This window comes from Paralichthys olivaceus, chromosome 3 (genome assembly GCF_024713975.1).
Source record: "Paralichthys olivaceus isolate ysfri-2021 chromosome 3, ASM2471397v2, whole genome shotgun sequence".
Lineage (NCBI taxonomy): Eukaryota > Metazoa > Chordata > Actinopteri > Pleuronectiformes > Paralichthyidae > Paralichthys > Paralichthys olivaceus.
The window spans coordinates 23060802-23087183 of record NC_091095.1 but is presented as its reverse complement, the minus strand read 5'-3'; the positions used below and the strand labels follow the sequence as shown (position 1 = coordinate 23087183).

The following is a 26382-nucleotide window of genomic DNA, read 5'->3' as shown; positions in this document are numbered from 1 at the left end:
TAACACCTCTACGTTGGTGTTCCCCTGAAAAAAAAGACAAACTATTCTTATACAATAGGAAAGTGAGGTACACTTATCTTTTTCCATGACACAAACCTTTATTTTCAATATGACACTAAATGCAGGCCGATAGGCCGATATCATTTTCTTTAAGAAACTTATTCATCATATTATCAGAAGAATGTCAAGAGAAAATCTTTTTTTTGTCTCATTCTTTTATAGAGCTTTCGAAGCAACAAACATACAAAAATATCAGCATGCATAACAGCCCATCAGTGGGGAGAACCGGTCCACTAAGGGCATGAGGACGAATGCACATAAGCTGCTTCCAGAGTTCTGTGGGGTCCAGAGAAAAAGACATGTCATTAAGATTAGGATTATAAATTATAATAATTTAAGACAACGATGATGTAAATATGTCCAAAGTTCAATGAGAGGACATCAGAGTCCAGCGGGGCTCTCCTCTGTGCAGTCAGTGATGTGTCTCCAGTTCCACGATGGTCCACTCCCCCTGTGGAGATGCAGCATCTTCCGGGGAGAAGCTGGTCACAGTGATGCTGGTGGAGGAGTCCTCCATGGGCGAGATGAGCTCCGCCCAGCGTTTGAAGGTCTCCTTCTCTGGGGACAGGAAGGCCTGCGAGTCCAGGCAGTCTCGTGACAGGGACAGCGTCTGCTTGATGAGGTACTGGGCCAGGTTGAGCTCCTCAGGCACAGGGTTTATGACACCCAGGTTGGACTCCTGGTCTGAGAGGAGCTGCTTGAGCAGGCTCCAGTCCCGCTCAGCAAAGTAAGCGCCTTTGTCATCGTCCAGTCTTAGATTTTCTTCCTCTGCTTGTGGTTCAACTTTCCTGTCCTTGTCCGAGCAGTGCTCAAAGGCTTCTCCCACATCCATCTCGTAAATGGGAGAGAGGGCTTTGGATGGTCGGCGGTCAAGTTTGCAGCTTTGATCCAATCTGTCACAACCATTGTCGCCTAAAAGCAATTGACAATACTGCAAAATGACAAACTGGTTCACTCCTCCACACTTCTTTTTTTTCATCACTTCATGCCAGAGACTAGACACTGCCTACTACAATTAAACATTGATCACTGAAAGTCTACCCTTAATGCAACTGTCCTTCAAAACATATTCCTGAGTGAAGTGAGGTGAGGTCAGCACAGTGAGGAGGCAGTGAGTTGGTCACATTATGGTCAGTAACAATTGGTTTAAAACTCACCAACCACCTCAAACACAGAGGTGGACAGTTGCCTTAAAGGTAACGCACAGAGGAACGCTTTTCTGAATGCATCTCTTTATCCACCTGCTCAAACAAAGTCAACTTACTGTAGCATTTCAATAAATAACAGTGATATTTTTTGAGTTTTACATGCAGGTCTGTGAACGAGCAGACCTCATGAACAGACTTTAACGAAATGCAAGCAACAGCTCCTTACTCAGAAGCACAAAGGATCGCATAGCGACAGTTTTTTTTTTTTTGACATTCGTTGTGTTTACTATGTTCAAAATGGCAAAAAATGAAGTGAGTGATCACTGTTTGATGCGAAAACAAAATCCCTGACATGTTTGCATTGCGTTAGACTCTCAGTAACGGTGCAGCAGGATTTCTTGGAGTGAAAAAAGAGAGACATGGCAGCTGCTCGAGAGACACATCACAAACCGTACATAGGAGGCTACTGACACTACACACAGCTTACTGAACAAAAGCTTATAGACAACAAAACAGTTTATTTTTTTAAAGAAGACATCTTTATATCTACTCTATTTGGGTATGACAAAAGGTGATGGGACAATGAAAAAAAAAATGGATGGCAAATTAATTTTAATAGTACATGCATGTGTATAGTGCAAAAATAAAAATAAATTAAAACAAATTAAATAACCAGGAAACCCAGGAAGAGGTACATTCTCCAATAGAAAAAAGAAAAACAGCAAGGAGATGCAAGGGAAAAGTTTCCAAGTATAACATACTTCTGAGAAGCAGTGGCAGTTTACTGTTGTGTTTCTCATATGAAGATTTTGTGTTCAGCCTTTGTATCACATTCCAGAAATTTGATTAAATCATTACCTGGTTGCAGTTTACCCTACCACATTTTAAAGGTCCTACATATAGCATTTTAACATAGATAAAAGTTTGAGCTTTGAGATGGTAAATGCTGTAAACAAACACATCGTGCCAAGCTGCATCGAGTGATGCTACACTGCATTTAACACTGTGAACCACAAACACAAGATTTATTTGTATTTTATGGCACAAAAGAAGTGTGTGTTTCTCAAAATGGCAGAAAAGCAGTGAATAAAAACAAACTGAGACAAATGTATTCTTTACAATAAAGCAAAAGCAAAAGCAAAAGCTTATGGGGCAAAAAAAAAAAAAAAAGGAGAGACATGCTGTGACAGCATCCTCTCAGATAGGAAGCGCTGGAATTTCTGGGAAATGTATTCTACATTTTGACAAACACAAGCTTCAGTCAAATCAATACTACATTCAGTGGCTTGAAAAAAGATTATGTAATTGTAATGGCAATTACATGAACAATTCAATAATACGTAGATGTTAAAATGTTATATATAGATCCTTCAACTATGTCAAATTCTCTGTGGCTAACAAAGGCCCAACTGTTCCACTGCATAAAACAAATGACAAAAATAATCAAAAACTCTTATTTCTTTTGTACATGAAAGTGCATTGGTGTAACTATGTCACATGCCTTGTCACAAGGCAGATTCTTTTAGACAACTCTATGATCAGTCGTAGTGAAATGTACACTGCTTTCCCCCTTTTTTTTAAATATAACCTGAATAACTTAGACCTGAAATCCTCTGACTACAGGTAGTTCAGTTGTTTCAAATGTTCCCTTTAAGTTAAACGTTTTGAAAAGGCCAATCTCCGTCTTTAAAAGGATACTGATATGAGTACAAGTTCAAATTTACAACAGCTACACAATCCATGGGTTGATATGAGAGCAAGCTTTTAGCTGTGAAAATATGATGCCCACTGATTTCTTTTGAACTTGAACTAGTTTCTAAACTAGTATGCTCAATAATATCCTTTTTCGGAAGGAGGGATGGTGTATGTTGGGTGTGGGTAAGGTCTAGGAATCGGAGCAGAGGAGAATTATTCTTGCAGGGATAAACTCAACCTTCAGATGGGTTTGGATTTGGGGGGTCTAGTAAAGATCCATAGGTCATACATTACCTGCTGGAGATTGTGCAGCATTTACAGGAGCGTCCCCTGTCAGCTGAGGCTCATTTAAGTCTAGATGTAAATCTGCTTTCCTGCTTTCTGAGGGATTGCTGTGATTTTTGCGCAGCCCTCCGTTGTATTGTTCAGTGTGCCGCAGATCCAGGTGGCACGGGCGCTCCTGGGGGGGGAGTTCTCTAGTGTCGGTGTCCGCGGTCGGGACGCTGGACTTCATTCCATCCACCTGGATGTGATTACTCTCCTCCTGCACAGGCTCCTGAATCTCTGTAAGGAACACGCAGGATTTTTCTTCGAGGTTCTCGTTCTTCATTTCAGCAGTTTCAAGATGGCACGGCAGGTGGTTATGTTGGTCACTGGGAGGGGCACAATTGGACTGAGGTGCTGTGGAGTCAGACTCAAAAACATCACAGGGAGTCACAGCATCGTCGGGCCGCTGAGGTGGCGTCTGGACGCCGCCCTCTTCTGAGCCCAATTCCTCGCACTCATCGACAGAGAGTAACACTGACCGACGGAAATTAGAAGTGGACTGGTAATCGGGCTGGTCGTTCTCCTGGTCCGCACCCTCATCATCGAAAGCCAGGTTGACAATCCCCTGAAAATGTGGCGAGGGCTCAGTTGGCAGAGGAGCCTGACCTGTAATCACCTCAACCTCTGATCTCTCGTCTTCTGTCTCATCTTCCTCTTCCTCCTCCTCCTCCTCCTCCTCAGAAGAGAAGAGCTGGTGGTCAGGGACGCTTTTTACAGTCACAGTGTTCTCGACCTCTGAGTGCTCCTCCTCTACATGGACCTCGTCTCTTTGCAACCAGGAGCGAGGGCGTTGCCTCACTCCCTCCTCCTCGCTGGTAGTCTCCGCCTCTCTCCCACGCAGCCGCACCTCCACTCTCAACCCAGCCCCGCCTTCATACATCTTTAACTCCTCTGGAGTGCTCGTGTCACTACTGCTGCGACCCAGAAAGTCATGACAGCGCATGGTGCCACACTTGGACACCCCTCGGTCGTTGGAGCAGTCGTCGTCTTGCGAGCCTCCAGCGTCGTAGTCCTCTGAGCGGGGCTTGATGTCATCAGAGGAAGTGGTGTGTGTGCTGCATGTCTCCGACTCTGGGCTGACCTGAGGGTGGATGCCGCTCCATGAGTCCTCGAAGGGGGTGTGAGTGCTTCCCACGCTACAGGGGGTGTCTATGGGGACATCAGTGTCTCTCTGGGAATTTGGGGAGCTTACCTCGTGAACTTGCCCTCCGCTGATGTGAGCAGGGATCACGCTGCTAGGAGACTGTTTGGTTTTACTCCCTTCAGTCTGTTTGCACACATCTGTAATAGCAGATTTAACAGGTGGGGAGTTGTTGGTTGCTGGTGCAACACTCCCCTCATCTGCTCCTCTGTTTGTGTTTTCTGATTCCTGTATTTCAGTCTTCTGGAGACTCTGTGTGGGGTTTGAGTCGAGCTGAAGGCTGAGTAAGTCCTCTCCACCCTGGCTTGTTGACTGCAGATTGTGTGCTGCTGGTGCTAGCTCTACACCATCTTTATCCACTGCACCATGACTAGTGTTGTCATTTGGACCAAGCTCAGCTTTAGAGTCTGAATTTTTACTATTCGCTGCATCTTTTCCTTTAGGTCCTGATTTCTTGGTGGCAGCAGCAGCTGAGGTTTTGGAAGATCCTCCAGACTTTGGTGAAGATTTCTCAGCAGATAATTCTGTCACACCTTTCGGCTTCAGTCCAGACCTGGCAGCGACAACTGAAGATTGTTTGGATGGGGCCGGACAGGCTCTTGATGGTTTGGCGCTGGATTTAGCCGAGGCTCCAGTATCTGAAACTGGTTTTATGATCTTCTTTTTCGGAGTTTCACTGATTGCTTTGTGTGCCGTTGAGGATTTGGACCCATCCTTACTGTCTTCTTTCCTGGGTGAAGCTGGCTTCTTTGTGGAGGATACATACTTTGAGACTGAATCAAAGACAGAGCAGAACAGAACGTTAAGATCTTGCTAGAACACAGACATTTGAATGAAGCAGACATTTGAACATCTCACCATGATGGTCTGGTGTGCCTCTTCCCTTGGTGTCTGTTCTCGCTGCTGCAGTAGACACTTTCTCTCCTGCACCAGTCTGGAGTTTGCCACTTTCTCTTGAACTCGCCTTAGTGGTTGGACTGTGATTCATAAAAACAAAGATAGAAACAAACATGTAAGCACAAATGTTTCACCAAAATACTCCAATAATGAATATACCTGGCTCACATCATGATAAATATATGTATGTAAAGAGCTGCAGGGAAACTAATTCATGAATTTATACTTTACACCAGAAGGTGGCAGCAAATTTTTTTTCTACTAGTTTTTCAAGGACAAGCCCAGATACATGAGCTGATTATTAATGCTAAGATTTTCGAGTTCTCACTTGTGTCCTTGTGGAGGATATTCACTGAGACATACCTCACGTAGGTTGTTAGAATCTACTTGCAGCTGTATGATGGTTTTTCATTGCTGATTGCTGAAATTATGAACAACCAAAAATGTTTGATGGATTGTTGAGCCTCTCCCTTAAAACACAATCTCCCATAAGTGTGCCATAATTCAAATTTTATAAAATGACACTTAGATTAAGACTTGTATTCACTCGATGGGAACGTCGAAGGGGAGGTTGACCAGCACGAGGATTAGATTCTTTAAATGTGACACTTAGCAATTTGATAGACAAAAGAAGCAAAGCACCGCGATGTGAAGATGACAGCTCACCTGTTGGTCTTTGTTGGGTCCAATTTCTGAGGAGGTTTTGCCAGTGGGGATTTGTTCACTGCCTTGGCCTGGTGTTTGGGCTTTGCACCTAAAACACAGAACATAAAGCACATCCTGGATCGTGACTGTGATCATGGTTTATGGTGGCAGCTGATGGTGGATAATGACTCCAACTAGATAGACAATATGCTTGCTCACATTCACTACTACCACCTCTATCATTGCTGCACCCTTCATCTCTGTCAGATACTTTAAACACTGATTCACCTATTGATTTCTTAGACATATTTTGTTTATGTACACATCTATTGCACTTCCTGGAAGAGGGATCTTTCACTAGTTAATTTCTGAGATTTCTTTTTTGGTAGTTTTTCCTCACTCTTATCGAGGATTAAGGGCAGAGGATGTTGCCATTGAGGATGTCTTGTTGAGCCATTTGAGAAAAAATACGATTTCTGAATATGGGCCACACAAATAAAATTTGATTGACATGTAAAATTCGCTGTAAACAGACAGTTTTGCAAACAATCAACCAAGTGAAGAACAGACCAAATAATCTTCCGGGCAGCACGTATACATAGTACACCAGGCCTGAGCTCTTCCAGCTTCCAGGGTGGAGTTCAGAGACTTGAACACTGCTATGAGAAGGGATTACTCCGCCTTCCCACATCCAACCTCGCCACTAAAGTTCAAAGTGATCCGTTACACCTCCCCATGTGACAGCTGTATGAGGCTTTGACCTCTGCGGTTAGTTCAATGCCAGGAGGCTGCAAAGGACAGAGCCTCATGCTCTGTTTCCTAATAAACCAACATTCATACATGACACTGTACTGGTGTTCTAAAAGTCCCTCTTGGGCACAGCACAACATTCATAATATAAATTAGTCTGCAGGTGCTTTATAGTTCCAGTTACGAGTTACGCCTGGAGTTAAACTGCCAACACTTTGGAGGTGCCGGTGATGCACTACATTGTAATTTGTGTCAGTCACACTGATGAAATGTAAAGAAGTCAATAAAGAGTGTAAACCTGGAGTGGATTGGGTGTCGTTGCTGGCACCGTTCTCTGGCGAGGTGCTACCCGATGCAGATGAAGCGATGGGCTGAGGTTGGGTGGTGCCAGCAGTGCCGTCAGCCCTTCCTGCTGAGCTCCTGTGAGACTTCGCTGCCGCCGTTTGACTTGCAGACGTGCAGCTCGGGGGAGAGGTTTTAGGCCTTGCACCTGGATTTGGCTTCTTGTCCTGCTCCTTAGCCCCGTGAGAGCTTCTGGGGCCATTGGCACTGGCTACATCACGTTTGGCCCCTGCACTTCCTGTGCCATTGACAATCGGTGTACCAGCTGATGCTGTCTTCCCTTTTGCTGCTACACTCCGGTCTCCTGGCTTCTTTACATTCTTTGGCTTGGATGCGTGCCCATCGCCTGGTTTGTGAGCTGTCCCCAGCCCATCAGACTTCATGGCTGATGTAGCACCACGGGAGGCAGATGTTTTATATGCAGACACTCTTTGGGTCCTTTGCAGAGGAGGACTCTCAGGTGCAGGCGAAGAGCATTTTAAAGCCCTTTGCTGCCAGAAAAAAGACAATATTAGTCACAGAAAGGGATTAATCTGCAAATAACCAGAGGTCAGTCTTATGAAAGTGAATACATTAGCTTAGCAGAAAAATGCTTTCTACCACACAGTCTGTTATGAAATCTACCCTAAACCAGCCACAATCCTGCTGCTTATCCTATTGTGTTTTAAAATTACTTTCAGACGTTACAGAGAAGAAGAAATGATGCTTCTTTCTTGCTCTACTTTATGTCCACTCGTGTGTGCTCTAACAAATTGATAAAAAACTTCTGATTGTCGGCAGAAAAATTACGTCTATGAATTTGCTCATTGAGATTCAACAAAAATAAATAAATACAGGCCATGGCTACACTCAAATCTCCTGATCTGACTCCATTCATCCTCCTCCTGTGACATCTGTAGCTTCACTGCTCTCAGCCACCCGGGCCTCATATCTATGCAATCCCTATCTGGATCACCCCAGCCAGGCTTATCTTAGCTATACATCTGTTTAGAGAGGCCCTGCTGCTCATTTCACAGTGCATCTGTTTGCACTGAGGGTGGGGCATTCATGTCATCTGAAGGCCGTGATCTGTAATGACTGGGATTACACAATTTACATGGATTTCTCTAAGATGAAGCACACTGATGAATTCACAACCTTCAATCTTCATTGAAGTCAAAGTTATGGACAACAAATAGAATTAATTGAGGTCATGTTCTTGGTTGAAGTGTTGAATAATAATGTTACCTGTGAGCTAGAGAGTACTGGCTTTTTACCAAGTCTTCTATTGTCCCCTTTATCAATAGCCTCTGTGAAAACAGAATAAAAGCAAGATGAAATCACAAATAAGCCAGATAGTGTCCTGCCTGCAAAACAGATTATTCAAATGCAAGTATAACACAGATGAAAAAGGCTGCACCATTTTTTAAAAGACCTTGCTTCGCTTATTATGTGCGCTAGAGGAGCAATTGTTTTCATTCACAAAGTCCTGTTTCCACATCCCGTATTTACGCTTTGGACACAAACATGAAATCAATGGATGCTTAAGAAAGCCCCGTCTGGGAATCTATTTCAATTAAAGCACTGCAATTTCTGCATTTTGTACATATACAATTTAGAATCCAATAATTCAGTGATCTTATTACAGCAAAACATAAAACACACACAATTAAATTTATTTTTTCGGGCATTTATTATGTTTGTATGTGAGACCTTGAATCCGATTACACTGGTAGGAAATGCACCAGTAGAAGGCTCACTCTGATACCAGCTAAATAAATTATTCATACAGTGCATTTATACACATTACTAACTCAACAATGAGAGGCAGAATATTTTTTGTATTTATACATGTTTCCTGTCATTTGCACATCCACAAAGACAAGAATCCACCCTCTCATCTCCACCCAGTGAAGACAAGCATGGTGCATTTACCTCGGAAGCCTGAGATAAAAGCCGAGAAGCAGAAATGCAGAAGAACTGCATTGGTAAAACGATGAATGGGTTGGTAGTGAGCAGACAGCTGTGTTCAAAGAAGCTATTGAGTCTTAAAAAGCCAAAAACATATGCATCTCAAATGATGGAGAGCCATGGCTTTAGCGCAAGGCTGGGTTAGGAAGAGGGGAGAAAAAAAAAAAAAACATACATCCACACACTGCAGCATGAACATCCTGTGTTTGACTGGGGGAAAAAAAGAGCTTATAAATACGCCTCCTCACCTGCCAGTATCCTCTCTCTGTGTTTGGACGACAGAGTCTCCCATCCCTGCGTGTGGCGGACAGCGTAAAAGGTCTGAAGCAGAAAGGTCCAGAGGCGACCTCGGAGCGTACAAATCTCTTGCCTGAGCGACTGGTGGTAACACAGAGGAGAGACAGAGGGGGGGGGGGAGGAGAATAATGGAAAGGGGTGCACTACAGCACAAGCGAATCAGCAGCTGCTTGAAGAACCTTTCACCATGGCAACAAATACCCCTCCCTCCCTTTCTCTGTCCCTCCCTCCGCCTCAGTCGCTGTTGCAGAATCCAATCCAACTCCTCCCTTGAGAGAAATCAGTGATGTCAGCGACTGATGCCCACACTCCTGTTTCCACGCCTGATTATAAAAACGGGGCTGGAAGGTGGGGAGGAGCCATCTCTCCCTCCTCAGCCGCACTATCCGCACACACACACACACAGACACACACACACACCCCTCAGCAAATACACAGCCAGATTAGTGAAGGCCGCTGGCACACGTCACAGTCTCCCTCAGCCTAATCCATTCTGCCATACTGTACAGTATTTACAGAGGTTAACTTGTGCAGCCAGGTCACTTTCCCCTGGAAGTCAGCTCATAAGATTAACATGGCTGCTCACACAAGAGATTTGATTAGTCTGTATTCTTTTCACAGAGTATTGAATGATTGGTCTTAAAATGTTCTTCCCCAACCTTTGACAGACTGCTTACAGTGTATGTGAGATTATTAAACACAATATGCCAACATTTAAATAATTTTCTTCATGCATCAACTCAGAATCCAAGTACACTCAGTTTGTGCTGATATTTTAAAACTGATATGATTCTGTTACTGTCAACAAATCTCATGAAAACATCAAAGCCAACAGTGCCTCAGTCCGTCTCTCTATACTTTCTAATGTTCCCAGTCTAGACTTTATCCCTTTGTTCCTACTGAGGATAAAGCATTAAAACATTGCCACATTCATTGTTTAAAGACTGCAGGGGCACTCAGGAGCAAATAAGTCTGTCTGCTGGGGAGTATTCCGATACAGATTTGGTGTGATAGTATTTATAGCAAGGATGAAATTAAAATACACTAACATACATACATATACTAATACCCGTGTTCATAATTTTGGCGTTGCATGTTCCCCAATGCAATGGTATAGTTAACTGATGCATTTTCATTTTGTGTCAACAATGGATGAATAACATCAGCGTTGGGCTAGGCAAAGGCAAGTCATTTTATAATTTCTGATAACCTCTGAATGAAAGTTAGGTTTTTACCTGAGTTTGATTGTGAGCAGAATTACGCAAAAACTCATCCCTTTCTTAATATTGCAACATAGAGTGTTTCTAACAGTTTCACAGATTTCCCAGGAAATTATTCATTGATCTTGATTGTGATTACTGTTTATGAGTGTGTGCAATTCGGTGCAAATCCCCAAAAAAAGATGGATCTAGTGAATTGAAATCTGGTTTCACAAGAGGACTGTTGGGCGTTGATGGAGGTATGCACGCTACTGAGTGATATTCTAGTTTGATTTGATGACGGAAAGAAAATATGGAGTGCAAAATACCAAAAGATTTAAATTAAAGTGAAACTCGGGTACAGTACTATGATCTGGCATTTAAAAATATTTGTTTCGAGTTTTAAACAACCATAGCTTCCACAGAGGTTTTAAACTCTCTATGATGAATTGTACTAAATGTACTAAAATCTTTAAGGCAACATTTTTCACACTTTTATTCTGTTCAAAATCTGGTAGTTGAACTAAGTGAATTTCACATGTCAATGTGCCATAATTATGATATAATTATAGATTTTTTAAATGTACAACTGTACAGTTGAATGTTGACAGTTAAACGTGTGGCTGAGAGGGTTTAGAAGTCACCAGTAATAGATTTAATCACACTATAGTGATGCAATAGAAATGTCAGAAACCTTATTCCAGTAATACCAAAGCTGAGCAGCGGCTGAAACCACACCACACCCAGATTAGGAAACCATGAAGCAAAGCCAGGCTATTCCAAGCATGCCGCCCCATTTAGACCACTCAGAATCCCGAACACATATTTACCCCCCAGTCCTCTGTTTGGTCTGAAAAGCTGAGTAACTGTGGAACCTGTACGTTACCCTGCATCCAGACTGAGGTAAAGCACAAGATGACAAAGCAGATAATTGTTGTTAGTCACGATTTTTCTTACAGAAGGTCGTATCACATCTGTAATTGAATTCTACAGTCCAGAGTGACAACGCTAACCTAAAGTAAGTCACAGGTAACCTTGTAATTGGACAGTTTGTGTGAATCTAAAACGTTGAAGTGACTGACAGTAAGTCTTCACTGTGCTTTCTAGTGATTGTTAAATACTTTAATTCAGTTAAATGCTGCATCATAGCATCAAATAACAAGGGGAAAGATTTTTCAAGCTCCTCTCCAGGATTTCATGGTCTTCCTCTGTAAATGGAGTTAGGTAGTTAGAAGCTGTTTTCTCTAACCTCTAACTGAAGTTAGTTCAAACTCAATCCACTGAGGAAGAAAATGAAAAGCAGTTGACAGAAAGAAGAAAAGGTTTTTCTAATGCCGTTCAGACATGAACATTCATCCTGATGACCGGATCACGATGGTCAGGGCTAAGTTCAGGGCCAAATGCATCCTCAATTGATTTTTTTTTCAAATCCTTTTTCATAGTTGAACTGCATGAAACGCATTAATTATCTTAGACTCTCCTCACTCCGCTATCACTGAAAAACTGAACAAAATCCATGTACTAACTGCTGTCCACTTGTGATCATATCTCTCAGGACGGATGTTAACACCAGGTCTGAACAGCAGCAGGAAGCTAGCTGGCCATGACTTACATTGTTCTCAAAAGCCTAAATATACTACATTAAACAGGGAATCTTACTTTTAACCATACTACAAAAATATATGCGCTGAACTGCTTGATGCTGACGACAGTATGATGTCTAATGAAGAGATAAAGACAAAAGGGTCAGCAAAAGGAACATGCTTCATTTCACCTCCTCTAGTTTTTGCTCTCTCTGCTTGAGGAGAGTGTCATCCTCCATGTCATCTCCACACAGACAGTTGACAGCAGTGAAAAGTTCACAGCAGTTATCCACAGTCACACCTTCCCTGATGGCTGAACACAGCTTCTTCAACAACGCGGGGTCTCGAGTAAACTCTTCCCTCTGTAACGAAGCCACACACACGCTGAGAAATATGAAAGAAACTTACGCTGATAATGCATCAACACGGCTTCAGCACCGTCTTACCCTGTGAAGGTCCTGGAAGGCCTGAGTTCTTGTGACGGTGGGAAGGTGCTGGACAATGACTCGCAGGCTCTCCTCCTGTAGCTCTGTGGCGAGACTTCTCACCTGTTGAGCCCACTTGACTTCTGGTAGACTGCCAATCAACTGCTCAGTGCCACAGAGCATGGTTACTGAATTCTGCACAGTCTGAATGGAAACATCTATGAGCTAAAGAAACTAAGACAATACAAAATAAAGTCTTATGAACACAATCATTCATGATTGATTCCTGTTTTCCTGCCTGCGACCTGTTGATCAGTGAAGGGATTCCCTGAACTGTGTAACAGCTGTGAACCTTCTTACTTGCCAAGAGAGACAATAGTACATTTGTCTTGCTTTACTCACAGGGTGTATACTAACTCTTTTGCAGCAAAGAAAGACAGATTCAATTACCAATTACAAGCCTGGATAACTTCCCATCTGTCTGCATCCACATCCTATTCCTAAATTAACCCATCTTTAATAACTGAAAATTTAATAAAGGTAGTCTTTGATAAGATCATGGTTGAATTTCCTTCCTGTGGAAAAACACTGGAGAATGGGTTGATGATATTTAGGCGATTCCACGAACAGAGTAGGGCGGACGACTGTGGGAGGGGAAGTTCTCACCATGGCTTCAGTTACAGCAGATAGACAGACTCTTTGGAGCTCGGGGGACAAGAGAGAGAAGTTTCTTTCACACCAGGTCTTCACAAAATGTTCAGCAACCCAACTGGAAATACACAGAAATAGCGGACGGTTCGGTTTCTGGACAATTTGACAATTTCTTCCCCCCTAGTCAGACAACATCCTGGTGGCATTTTGAATGTGTCTAACCTTGGGGAATCTCTGGCTCCATGCAGCAGTCAGCACAGCTTTGCTCGAGAAAACAACAGAGCGAGTGAGGACAAGAAGGTCAAAAATGCTCTGCTGCATACAGAGCAACGTCGCTCGCTTCATGGTCATTTTCGTGTGACTCATCAGACTAAGCAGAGACAAGCAGGCAAGGCCACTTTCCCACACAAACCACTTTAATTCAGAGCCAGATCCCAGCCTAGTTGAACACATCCAACCACTCTGACCTCAGGGGCAGATATTTCATTTCATTGTTGGGGGGGACAATAGACAGACATTTCTCTAGTAAAATTCCTGAAGGGAAAGTATATAAATACATATGTAAACAATAAAAACAATAATTATATTATTAGATTAATAATAATTAAATAGTATACCAGTATTCCTTATAAGTCAAGTAACCATATAGACAATAGTAGAGAAGCAACACCCATATAACGAACTAAAGCTAATAACATCACTTAATATATTTAGTTTTATCAATGAAGCAGATCTCTGCTGTCACTGTGTAACTTATACAGGAAATTACACCACGGCAGTCATTTTACATGGTACCCCCTGCCCCGCTGTAAAGTCCGCCCCTGCCTGACCTATATTCACACACTTCTTTGCTGCTCACTGAAGTGTGCATGAGCACAGATAGCCTGCAGCCTTCTCAGAGTAATGCAATGCAGTAAACCCATGTTCATGAAATGTCTTCTACTAAATAAGTATCTTTAGAGATGCTTTAATGTGGAGGAATGGATGTTTCAGCTCTTTTGTTGAGTAGTGAAAGAAAATCTCTTCCTTAATTGTATTTAATCTGTATTCCGAATATTAATCATTCTAAAAGTCAGTGTCTTTAATCATATTAAAGCAATCTGCATCACACCCCTGACCCTGGCGCTTAATGACACATGAGTATGAACCCACGTGCTGGTCACCTGGCAACAAGATGCTGATGTAACTTGCAGTGGCAAGAGTGGTGACAGGTTGGAACATGCTGCACATGTGATTTGCTAAAGGTCATGCTTGACAAAAATTCAAATTTCAGGAGCATAAATTAAAATGAAGTGACACTTACCATCCTTTATGGACATAAAGAACAAGTTTCCTTACTAGAGTCCAACTACCAGTAGATGTTAGAAGGTATTAGCAGCCACCAGCAAATGTTAGGGACATAACTTCAACAGTGCACTATAGCGTCATCAAATGTTTTGGCCGAACTTGAAGGTACGCTGAGGCTAAAGGTAAATCTGACTGGTACTGGCTTTATTACTAGAAACTCCTTTGATACTCACCTCTTACACAGCAGGTGGAGACTGTGAAGGCCTAAGGCGTGTGTGAGGGAGAGGCACTCAAGAACCGTTCTCTGAACTCCGTCAATAGGCTGCAAACATAAAAAAAACACAATTGGTGAATTTGAGTTCCTACAATGATTGAAATCTCTGAGGGATCTGTCGGGTGCAGCAGTTGAAGAAGTGACACATGGCAGAGTGAGATGGTAATGAAGCATTTAGTTCTTTAGAGAAATTGACCAACATCAATACTGACACTGGATATGCAGGCAAAGTACAAAATCTGCAAACATAAAGCAAAAGGAATAACAGAAAAGAGATTTGTTCTTATGTTTTTTTAGCTGTCATCTCAGATATGCATCAAACTAAAACACATATTTTACTGCTATCTTGAACTTTGCACTATGAGAGACCAATATGCCCCAAACATAAACTAAATGTATACAGTACAAATGGGTTTTTAAAAAAGACCACGGAGAGGGGGAACGATAAAGACAGTAAATATAACCTATAGACATAAATATATGATTAGAGACATTAAAACAATCATCATGATATATGAATACTATGACACAAATAATTGAAAGGGTGAGGGGGTCATCAAACTTGAATTTTAATAATCACTCCTTCTAGTAACACTAAGGATAAGGGCCAAAGGCAAAAAAGAAAATAAATCTAAATGTTTGAGAATACAATTTTAGACTATGTGTGATTTTAGAGGGGAAATAACAGAGGATCAGCCTGTTGCCTGTGTTAAAATGAGGAATGTGGGGCATAGTTTCTCTATAAAGTAAGAATTGGTGATCCAGAAGGAGTAAAACTACAAGAACAAGTTCTCCTTGCTGCTTATTTCCCAAATATTTTTTTCGGGAAAAATTGGGACTTTTTTTATCATTAAATAACAACTAACAATTAATTTTTGGTTGACTAATGCTTAATAATGCATCAGTAATTAGATATCCAGTAAGGTTTATCGTAACTTAATATAATAATATCGTCTCAACATATTCCTTTTCCATGAAAGTGCAGCCAAAGTAAATGTTTTTACCATTATAATTCATTTAATGAGCTCAGTGATCTGATCTGATTCCCACAGCTGAACAGCTCTCCTTCACTGACAGTATGTATCTCAGGGGGCTAAGCGCAGGTTCAGTCCAAGAGCCTTGAAGCTGCTGTCCAATGAATTAGAGCTTTATTTAGAGAATGGTCACAAACTCAAAGAAAATTGCAGCACAGCTTTCCTAGAGTTCATCACACTGATTTATAAAAAGAAGAATGGGATAGATGTTCTGTATCACCAAGCTTAATTGTCCAGCAAAAAGACAAATACATCACAATACACATTAAAAGGTAATAAGCAAATAATATCCATTCTTTAATAGTTTCTTTTGCACAGCTAACCTTAGGAAAGAAGCGGCAGTAGTCTCGGAGCAGAACCATCTCCACTACATCTTTCAGCCCCTCCAAACCCAACATGTCTGCTGCCAGCACCACCTGACTGTGGGACAGGAGACAGAATGCAGGTCGGTTTTCTTTCAGGAACTGTATTTTGATTATGGCCACTCACTTCATTCACACACTGTACCTGGCACTGGCTCCAGGTGGCAGATCCACAATGGCACCATACATGTACTGGAGCAAAATCTCCATCTCATCAGGCCCTAAGCTGAAAGGATAAATACAATCTGATTACACGCTACATTTGACCGACCAAAATAAGAAACTGTCCCCCAGTCACAATCTAATATTCTCTATGCAAGTCCTGGCATACAGTGTATTTGAATTTTATAGACTGTTATAACTGAGATTGCTGTAAAAAAAATCCATATATCATGCAGCATCACATGACTGCAGCCTGAGGACTACTTCTCAGGATTTCCCCTATACGTCAACGCAGCCGCTCTCCACTCAGCTTCGTCTTCCCCAGTTACGCTCAGATCAGTAAAGCTGAGGCGAGTGACACGTCTCTCCCTGGAGGAAAAACTGGGCTTCGTTTACTACTGCTGCTCTGACAGTAGACTGTGGGTGGTAGTTGTGAAGACATTCATGTGCATCCTAATTTCAGATTCTTCGTGCGTGAGTGTGTGTGTGTGTGTGTGTGTGTGTGTGTGTGTGTGTGTGTGTGTGTGTGTGTGTGTGTGTGTGTGTGTGTGTGTGTGGTCCAGGTATCTCATGTAGTGGGGACCTAAATCAGTTCACACAGTCATCATAATGGGAACTTGTCTTCCTTATGGGGTCAAAAAGCAAGTCTCCATAGAGTAAATCATGAAATTTCAGGGTGAAGTTTAACTGTGGCTAGGGTTGGGTTTAGGTAGGTTAGGCTTAAATTAAGATTAGGGTGAGAGTTAGGGTTAGACATGTAGTAACTATGGTTAAAGGTTCAGGTGGTGGTGAAGTTGCATGAGGTAGCTGAACACCCCTCACTTCACCCTCACATGACAGAGAACCTGCGGAAACCTTCAGCTGTCTTAAAAACTCAAAAGGTGTTTTGTTTGTCCGATCTGGGCTACTGTAAAAAACATGTCTGCCTCTGTAGAGAGGACCTGCTCCCGATGTAATTGTAAAGTATTTTATAAAAAGGGCCAATTCTAGAGAAAAGAAAACAACAATTTGTACAATTTAGATGAAACACACAAGTGAAAACATCACTATGATTATTTTGTATTCAATTTCTGCCAATAGATCTCTTTCACATAAATCTTACACACTGGACCTTTAAGGGAATAAATGTAAAGTCCTCTGAAGTCATGGAGACACAACTCTGTGTGTGTGTGTGTGTGTCTGTGTGTGTGTGTGTGTGTTTAAACATGGCATTGGGAGTGAAACCTCAAACCGTACAGAGCAGCCACCTCTGTTGCATCCATGAATATTTAATGCGGCATAGTGCAGTGATTCAGTTGTATTGTTAAGGAATGAATTGTAGAATTGTTAGAGCAGTGGTGGAGGTGCATTAATGATCCCTGATGCTTAATGATGCTGATGCACAGATCTTACCCTTGCAGGGTGATGCACTGTCTGGAGCTCTCCATCCAGCTCCCGCTCAGCATGGCTCGGAAGTACTGCGACCGTGCACACAGGACTGCCCTAGAAACCCAATAAAGCAGACAGTTGCATGTCAGATCCCACCCACCATTTTAATATTTTACATCATCTGGAGGGTCTGTGTGTACTTAGGATTTGAAGTAACAAAATGTATCTGTGTGTGTTCTCTAGTCCCTGGAGAATGTGATTTTATTCTCCCTGGCTTAATTGTACTGTCAGTATTGTGGAAATTCAATGCCACTGAAGGGGGGGGGGGGGTTAGAGTACTTAATAAGCTACATTAAAGGACACGTCTGGTGATTATGTATATGTTCTAATTGTAAACAAAACCAACAATGACTTGCTCTCTTTCCTCAGCACCATAGAGCTCCATTGTTGCCCAAAAACTATTAAAAGAACATCAACGACCCACATTGTTGCACTGACTGACATGTTCCTTTATCACAATCAACATAAGCACTGAAGTTTATTTTGTCTCAGTCCCACATGCACCATCCCGATGCTATAAATACTCACTGAGTGTCATTAATGTTAATCCAAATGTGGCTTAATATCCAAACAAAAATAGATCTCAACAAACACACCAACCAAAAGCACTTTATAAACATCAGAAAAGTTCTAAAAAGTCTGAGAACATCATCTTGAATACTCCCCAGTATTAGAATAACCAAGTAAAACAATAATACACACAACATTGATATTACATTAAATCAATTGCCTATTCCTTTCTTAGCAAAATGAACAAGTCAAAGATTTGAGCAGTGACCTCGATGACAGGTGGGCTTCTGCAAACCCAATTTTTTCATCACTGTTAATCTGTCTGTGAACAGGATTACCCAAAAACAACTAAACCCATTTCCATTAAATTTCGTGTAGGGATGGAGCATGACCCAAGGAAGAATCTATTCAATTTTGTTGTATGCAAGCAGACAGCAATTTACTACTATATGCTATGATATACACAAGGCCTATATCGTATGAAAATGTTTAATAAAAGTAAAACCTTCAGACGTTTTAATATTGCAGCCACAGAGATTGACTTTGTTTTTAACATGGAGAAATGGGGCGTAAACCTTAGTAACAGTATGATCTTGGTTTCTTCCTGTAGATGCATGCATCAGGTTCACCTCTGTGTAGGTTTGATCCTGTCCACTATTCATCTCCAATTTTTATCAGCAATGTCAGATCACAAATACATCCCTAAAACTATGGGTGCCGCCTAGTGGTGCACAAGGTCGTCCCTCATTCTGAAATTTTTAGTCCAGTGACACGAGTGTCAGCAGTGATCTGTATGACAGCACAGTGTTAGCTGCTGCAGCAGCTCTCACCCTGAGGCTGAATCAGGGCCACTATATTTCACACTGTGGAGAAAGTGAAAAACCGCCCAGCTTCTTCTGTCTGACCAGCCTTTGCTGGCTGGCTGTTTCCCCGAGCACACCCTGGGAGAAACCAGTTTCTATGGTTACCAGCTGCTACTACTACCACCTCTGCATCAATGATTGACCATTCACTGCTGCTCAACACTGGCATGAGTCGACAACAGATGCACAACCTCTGTATTTTTTTATTTTTAGTTTATGTGTCTGTGGTGTACTGAAATTAACAAGGATAACACTCTTAGCAGAAAAACAAACAAACAGAATATGCTTTTCCAGATGTATTGATACAAAGGGCTAGGGAATCACCATGGAGGGATAGAAAGGAAATAATAGAAATAAAAAAGAAATAGAATTACTGCACCTGTGGCAGGAGAAAACCTGATCTGCTACTTGGATGGTGATGTCACACTGCTCTCTCCTCTGGTACAGATCCAGCATGTCAGCTCCGAGGCCAGAGGCTGGCTCAAGAACATCAGCATCTGGACCAAAGTTGAGTTTGACAACGTGGATGGTCATTAGGGAGAGTGGTGATTAGGGCAAAAGACTTGAGTATATTAATCTGTGGAGGTCACATACAGTGATAAGAAAATAAAGGGACTGTACCCATTTTAATTATCTGCATCTCTGAATGTTTGTAATAATATTTATTTTTATATATATATAAGTATCCCAGTTTTGATCATATTCAGAATATGGTGCTTACATGTAACATTGGGAAATCTGGTTATTCATATGCCCATATACATGATCAGTAAAGGTATTCTGGTTACTTATAACCGTGTGCTGTATGTTTAGATTCCTGCTAGTGGAAATTAGGCCACTTTGGCTTTGTTCTATCAAATGTCAACATTGCATTGCAGATTTGTGTTTCCCACCTTATTGCCAGCAATGGGAGATGAGAGATGACAGCAAATATTAAACATGTCCTTTTTGGTCTGTGTTGTGTAGTCCCTGCCGTAACATAGAACCAAGGCGTTCTAGATAGGATTGAGATGTAATAATGGAACCTGTGAAGGTAGTCAGCAGTGGCCAGAGCCCGGGATAAGATGTATACATGAACCAGTATCCTGGTTACTAACTCCTGCAAGTAAAATCAAGTTTTTCCAAAACCGAAATAAAGGCTGATCCAGGACACTGAAATAGGAATAGAATGTTGACGTGCTTAAATGCATAAATGAGATACTTAGTAGTCACAGACATCCTACGAATACATCTGAGCTAAACCTGTTATGTAATGAAGAAATTCCTCCTGAACATTCTGAAGGTCTGATAAGCAACTACCAGACACTCTTTATTGAGGTTATGGGAGCAGAAGCAGGTTGGAGCAGTTATTAAAACCAACATTTGACTTACTTTTTCCACTAGCACTGTGAAGGTTTAATGGGTGTGTTCAATAAAGACTACGCAGATTTTAATTGTTTGTGTGGTATTAGCTTAAGCATTTTGTCTTTTTCTACATTTGTGTCCAAGATTAAGGAAAGCAGGCAATTCTACTGGGTTCACTTACTCTTACTTCCCACTTTGTATTTGTATTTCTGAATGTGAAAAAGCAGAGGCCACTATTATTACACCACTTAACTAAAATACTGACAACAAGGATCCAAATGCAATTAGTGGTTAAGTGGATTATGGCTGAGATAGCATGATGTGTAGAAAGGGGAGGGAGGCAGCTGGACAGTCACATTACCCGGAAAAAACGTGTTGACCTGTTCACCTGAGTCAGTGGAACAATGAAGATCTGCAGAGTCGGGATAACAGAAACTTCTGTCTGGCATGAAGCCCTCCACGTCTGGAGTTATTTCAGCCGAGCGCATGCTCTCCTCTGCTGTGTACACTCGCCTGCAGGGGGGAGACTCTAAAGGTTAATTAAAACTAGACCTTTCACACACATTTAAATTACAACTTCATTTGATGACCTGTGACTTCGGTGGTGCAGGAGCAAGCCACAGCCTCAACTATGCTGGGTTTTCTACTTTTGAACAGTGAGGCATTTTCTAAAGTAACGGACAATCATACATCACTGCTCTGTATCACAGATGACTGGTTACGGAACTCACATCTGAAATAATTCAGAAAACACGCTGTAGCACCATGGCCTGTTCTGCCAGGATACTCTGTTCTTTTTGTTGTAAGATTGTCCCTTCAAGTACAAGGATCTCAAAGTTTCATGTTAAACACTGAAAATGTTTAAGTTTAAATTTAAGTTTGGCAGACTAAATGAAAAAAATTCAACTTCATATTCTTCAAGCAGAGAAACAGAAAAGGTCATGTCCTGCTTGTTACCATGATATTTGTATTTTCCACACGTGTGAAAAAAGTGCCAGATTATGTGTCACTACTAATGTAGGTTTATTCTCCTGGGAATCAGCACACGTCTGTGGCACTGTTTGTTTCTGACAGCACAACACAATTTGATGAAGGGGAATCACTTCACTAGGCATTCTGTTACAGTCTGTCAGTATGTTCTGGACAGCCATCTTCTGGCTTAAAAAGAATTGACCAAAATTACTTGCTGACCCTTGTTGAAACAGAGTCATCCATGTCCAAATCACAAAGATACTTAGAGTCAAGAAATTTCCACACCTCTAATATATGATACATCTTTTGAGTTTTGATAAAAAAAATTCTATGGAAAACTAATAAATCAGTGCAAGTCTCCCTCCAGGAGTGGCGCTCTTTAACCTCCTTTAGTCTTTATTGCTTTCCTACATACACTATATGGACAAAGGTATTGTGACATCTATACACCTGTAGGAGCTTTTACGATATCTCATTCTAAATCCATAGGCATTAATATGGAGTTGCCCCCCCCCCCATAACAGCTTCCACTCTTCTACAAGATTTTGGAGTGTGTCTGAGGGAATTTTTGCCTATTCATCCAGATGAATGGGGTTGAGGTCAGGGATCTGCGAGCCAGTCAAGTTCATCCAAACCAAACTCACTCAACCATGCCTTTATGGACCTTGCTTTGTGCACTGGGGCAGAGTCATGCTGGAACAGAAAAGGGCCTTCCCCAAACTATTCCTCAAAGATTTCCCTCCACTGGAACTAAGGGGCCTAGGCCTATCCCTCCTCCACCAAACACTAAAGTGTGCACAACACAGTCAGCCACCAGTAGTTCTCCTGGCATGCCAAACACAAACTCGTCCATCAGACTGCCAGATAGGGAAGCGTGATTCGTCAGTCCACAGAACACATTAGGTTCAAGGCTTGCATGTAGATGCTCAGCCATGGAAACTCATGCCATGAAGCTCCCTGCGCACAGTTTTTGCACTGATATGCCAGAGGAGGTTTTGGAACTCTGCAGAAATTGAGTCAGCAGAGCGTAGAATTCAGTGATATCTTTAGAATGACCCATTCTATCAGAAATGTTTGTAAAGGCAGACTGCATGGTTAGGTGCTCGATTTGATACAACTGTAGCAATGAGACTGACTTAAACACGTGAATTCAATGATTAAGAGGTGTGTCCCAATACTTTTGTCCATATAATGTATATAAAACACAACAACAAAGCAAACAACTGTAGAGCTTTACATTTTGCAGTTGATAGTATCAGACTTTTTTATCTTAAAATTTACATTGTTATGTAGTTCTGGTCTTAATCTCTAAACCAAATCCATTTTACCCCATTTTCCCATTTAACCTTTCTACCAGTTGTTAGTGACCAAATACTTTATCTTCCTTCACTATCATGTTCTAACTGCTTGCTATTCTTCTACAATGAAAAGTTAAGTAATATAGTTAAAGGGATCGATATCTAATGGGAAGATTGTGAATACAGAAACACAAAGTTATCCCAATGTTGTCGTTTTTTGCATGTAAAAAGAAAAAGTAGTGCAGACAAATTAGGTCAACTGTCTCCTCCTCCTAATTATACATTCTTAATGAGATTCAAAGATAAATTTGTTGATCAAAGACTTGTTCAATCTAACAAACCGCAGTGTAAAGACTTGATGACCGTTACACAGATGCTGCACCGGAGTCTTACATTAATGGATTATTAACACTCCTAAATGTTTTAATTGTGTGTCTCAACACTAACATTAAAAATGTTGTGTGCTTTTAATGACTTAAAAGATGCGGCATTTGCAGTGATCCTTGAAACAAACCTGCAAACACCAGCAAAGCTTGCATATTAAAGTTGCTGTGACTGGCGCCCTCTTTCAGAAGGACAATGAAACTGTCAGGATAAAAGATTCATTCTAACATTTCCCACAACAAAGCAGGTGTAGAGACTTCACGAGGAGCTAATGGGGGGGGGGGGCAAACAGAGGATGTCTAAACAAAATAAAGAGTAAATACTTGGTGTGATTAACAAAGTAGCATTCATTTGAACTTACCTGAGAAAATCTTTCAGCATGGACTGCTCATAGCCGGGCAGATGAATGATCGCTGGATCTTTGTGCATCTGTCCCTGTAGGAAATGAGGAGCTCGAGCCAACAGTATGGCTCTGTGTGCTCGGAGTGAGCCTGAGCCAGCATACAGAGAAACATCAGCTTCCAGCTCCTCCTGGAGCAACCTGGGAAAACACATTACTTTATCAGTGGGCATTCAATCAAATTTTGTTTACTAACTGACTAAAAGAAAAATTCATATGGCTGTGGCTCAGGAGATAGAGCGGGCTGTCCACTAACCAGACAGTTGTGATTTGACCCCCTTGAGCAAGACACAGAACCCTAAATTATCCTATGCTGCTGTGCCGTCAGAGTGATTGATAGATAAGTGTGGCATATGTATGACAGCGTTTGTGAGTGAACACAATTTTCATTGTTAAGAGCTTTAAGACTAGAAAAACTCCATGCACAAACCATCAGCATGAACAAATCACAATAATTATAAGAGAAACAACACAAATTGGAAAAGTATTCATAGTTAATTCAAAAAGCAACATATAAATAAATAAAGATAATTATTGTTATTGTATTATTGCCCAGCCATAAGAGAAAATATACTTCTTCATCATCTACAATCTACAGCATTAAAAGTTTAATCTGAGGGTCTATTTTTTCACTTGAGAAGTGCAGACCTGAGGCATCTCACTTCTTCTTCACCATCATTATGTCTCATCCTGCCCGACTGATCTGTGTGACGCAGAAATTAGTCAGCTTAGGGCCAGCTGGCAGTGTGACTTTAAATGCTGGTGCTCTGTCCGTAATGTTCTGATGAGAAGAGCCTGAAGGAAACTCATACCTCTGTCCACACAAACTCACTGGACTGCACTAATCATATCAACATGGGACAGTTTACTGTTAACTTCCACTCATCAGTGAAATACAGCAACTACACTGTGACTTAATAGTAATACTTTTGTAAAACTAATGTGTAGATGCAGGTTAGAATTGGCCCTTTATACATACAATTTTATATTTACATTAGTTCTCTCTATGGAGGCTGCCATGTTTTTTTTACAGTAGCCCAGACTGGACAAACTAAATCCTTTTGAGGTTTTATGGCTGAACTGAAGTTCACCACAGGTTCTCTTTCATGTTTGGAGGGGGAGGGTGAGGTGAGGGGTATTCAGCTGCCTCATGCAACTTCACCACTAGATGTCACTAAATTCTACACAGCGAACCTTTAAGCACTATAGCTAGCCTGAGTGGATGGAAGGAGATTGTCAGGAAATTTAGTTGATCTGCTCGACATTTGGTGGAAATGATTGGTGACAGGGTAATTCCAAACAGTCGAGGCATCTTTAAAAGAAACATAAAGCTTTTTCTGCCGGTATGTTACTATCATTGCATGTAGTAACATATCTTACCTGTTCAGGTCTGCAGACAAAGCAGATGATAAACATCTCTTCAGCTGCTCTTTGTATTTGCGCTCTTTGGCCTGGAACTCTCTCTCAGTGGTGATCATGGTTTATTGTGTTCTCTAAAAGACAAAGACAAGACAGAGTTCAGCTTGTGAATGTGTTACGCACCGCTAGATAAGACTAGATAAGACAAATGGGACAAGATAAAACCAATGGCATGCAGAGGAAGCCAAGTGAAACATGTCTGAGAGCTAGTCATGAATTCAGCCAGCTGGTGTTTTAAAATCACTTACTCCGTTAAGATGTAAGGTGGTGCTCCGCCACTCACGCCTCACTGTTATACTCAACCATTAGTTTATAAGATGCATTTAACTCAACATTATTGATTATCTTCACTGTGATGAACACATTTAACAATCACACAAACCACTGTGAACCAGGGGGCGCTGTTTCATCGGTGTGAACAAGACCAGTGGAAATGGGAGAAGATGATCACGACTAAAACACAAATTGTATAAACTGTTGTATGAAGGAAGAAATGCAATCAGCTGCACAATCAAATAACACATAACATAAGCTTTAATAACAGATAGAGACCTAGCTTACAGGGGGAAACGCATCTCTGCTAGCATCACTGTATCTCTCAATTTAATAAGAAATAAATACAATAACGTATCCTATATAAAACACACACACACACACACACACACACGCACATGGATGTGTGTGGTTCCTCAGCTGGACACGGTCTGTGCTGTCAGCTAATCTACACCATCATTTTCCTCCTGCGACTAGCATGCTAGCGCTAGCTAACCTGAGCAACCACTAGTAGTTAGTTCTCTCCCCCGGACAGATCCTGGCTTTCTGCACACATATCTATTGATTACTCAACAATCACTGTGCACGCGTATGAGTCTCTGTTACGGGAACCAAGCGATGATCTTTATTTGTCTACTGACCCACTGACCGACGTTGTTGACATCACTGCCACCGCACGCCGCTCGTCCACCTCCCACTGGGTTTGAAAGAAACACAAGGAGCGGACAACTCGTCACACCCGGAAGCTGACGCACATGCGCAGTTCGAATAAAGGTGTGCTCGTCGTCGTCTCCTGGTGGCGTTTCTGCTGAACGTCCCACGCGCTGCATTGTTGCATCAGCAGGACTTGCCATTCCTCTGTTCATGATGCAGAATTTATCTTATCCATTTATGAGTGTTTATGAAAATGTTAGTATCATTATTGTTGTTGTTGTATTGCCAAACTTTGTACGTCACTTAGATGGTCTCCATCCTCGTTATGCCACTTTGAGATGGATTTACTGTCTTAATTTTTGCAAACAGAAGTCATATTTTGTGTCATTGTGTTTTGTGTTTATTTCTTTCTTAAAATAATTCCATCTATTCGGTTCTATTTCCATTCTATTCTTACCTGTGTGTATTCTGTTCTTGGACTGCTGTAATACCAGAATTTCCCTCGGATCAGTAAAGAATTATCTTTACCTCCTTTATCTTATGTAACCTGACTTCCATCTATGTCTTATGGCAGAAATGTCAGCTAACTACAGACAGAGCCCAAGGTA

The 26382-nt window shown here is 41.6% G+C and overlaps 1 protein-coding gene across 3 annotated transcripts; it reads right to left on the bottom strand.

Annotated features, from left to right (window-relative positions):
- Positions 1–78: 78 nt before the first annotated feature.
- Positions 79–25887, bottom strand: btbd8 (BTB domain containing 8). Of its 3 annotated transcripts, none has more exons than XM_020081345.2 (19): positions 25762–25887; positions 24809–24921; positions 23390–23569; positions 20736–20887; positions 19410–19527; positions 17622–17711; positions 16213–16293; positions 16029–16125; positions 14631–14719; positions 13126–13228; positions 12481–12663; positions 12226–12396; positions 9204–9333; positions 8233–8294; positions 6962–7496; positions 5935–6022; positions 5230–5348; positions 3198–5144; positions 79–972 (listed from the first exon to the last, which is right to left on the bottom strand). In XM_020081345.2, the coding sequence occupies exons 2-19, from the start codon at positions 24904–24906 to the stop codon at positions 473–475; spliced, it is 4743 nt and encodes a 1580-aa protein (XP_019936904.2). In that variant the 5' UTR covers positions 24907–24921; positions 25762–25887; the 3' UTR covers positions 79–472. The 3 variants fall into 3 exon arrangements, with proteins under 3 accessions (XP_019936904.2, XP_019936906.2, XP_019936905.2); XM_020081347.2 differs by having other exon boundaries at positions 20763–20887; XM_020081346.2 differs by having other exon boundaries at positions 25770–25871.
- Between the last annotated feature and the right edge of the window lie 495 nt (positions 25888–26382).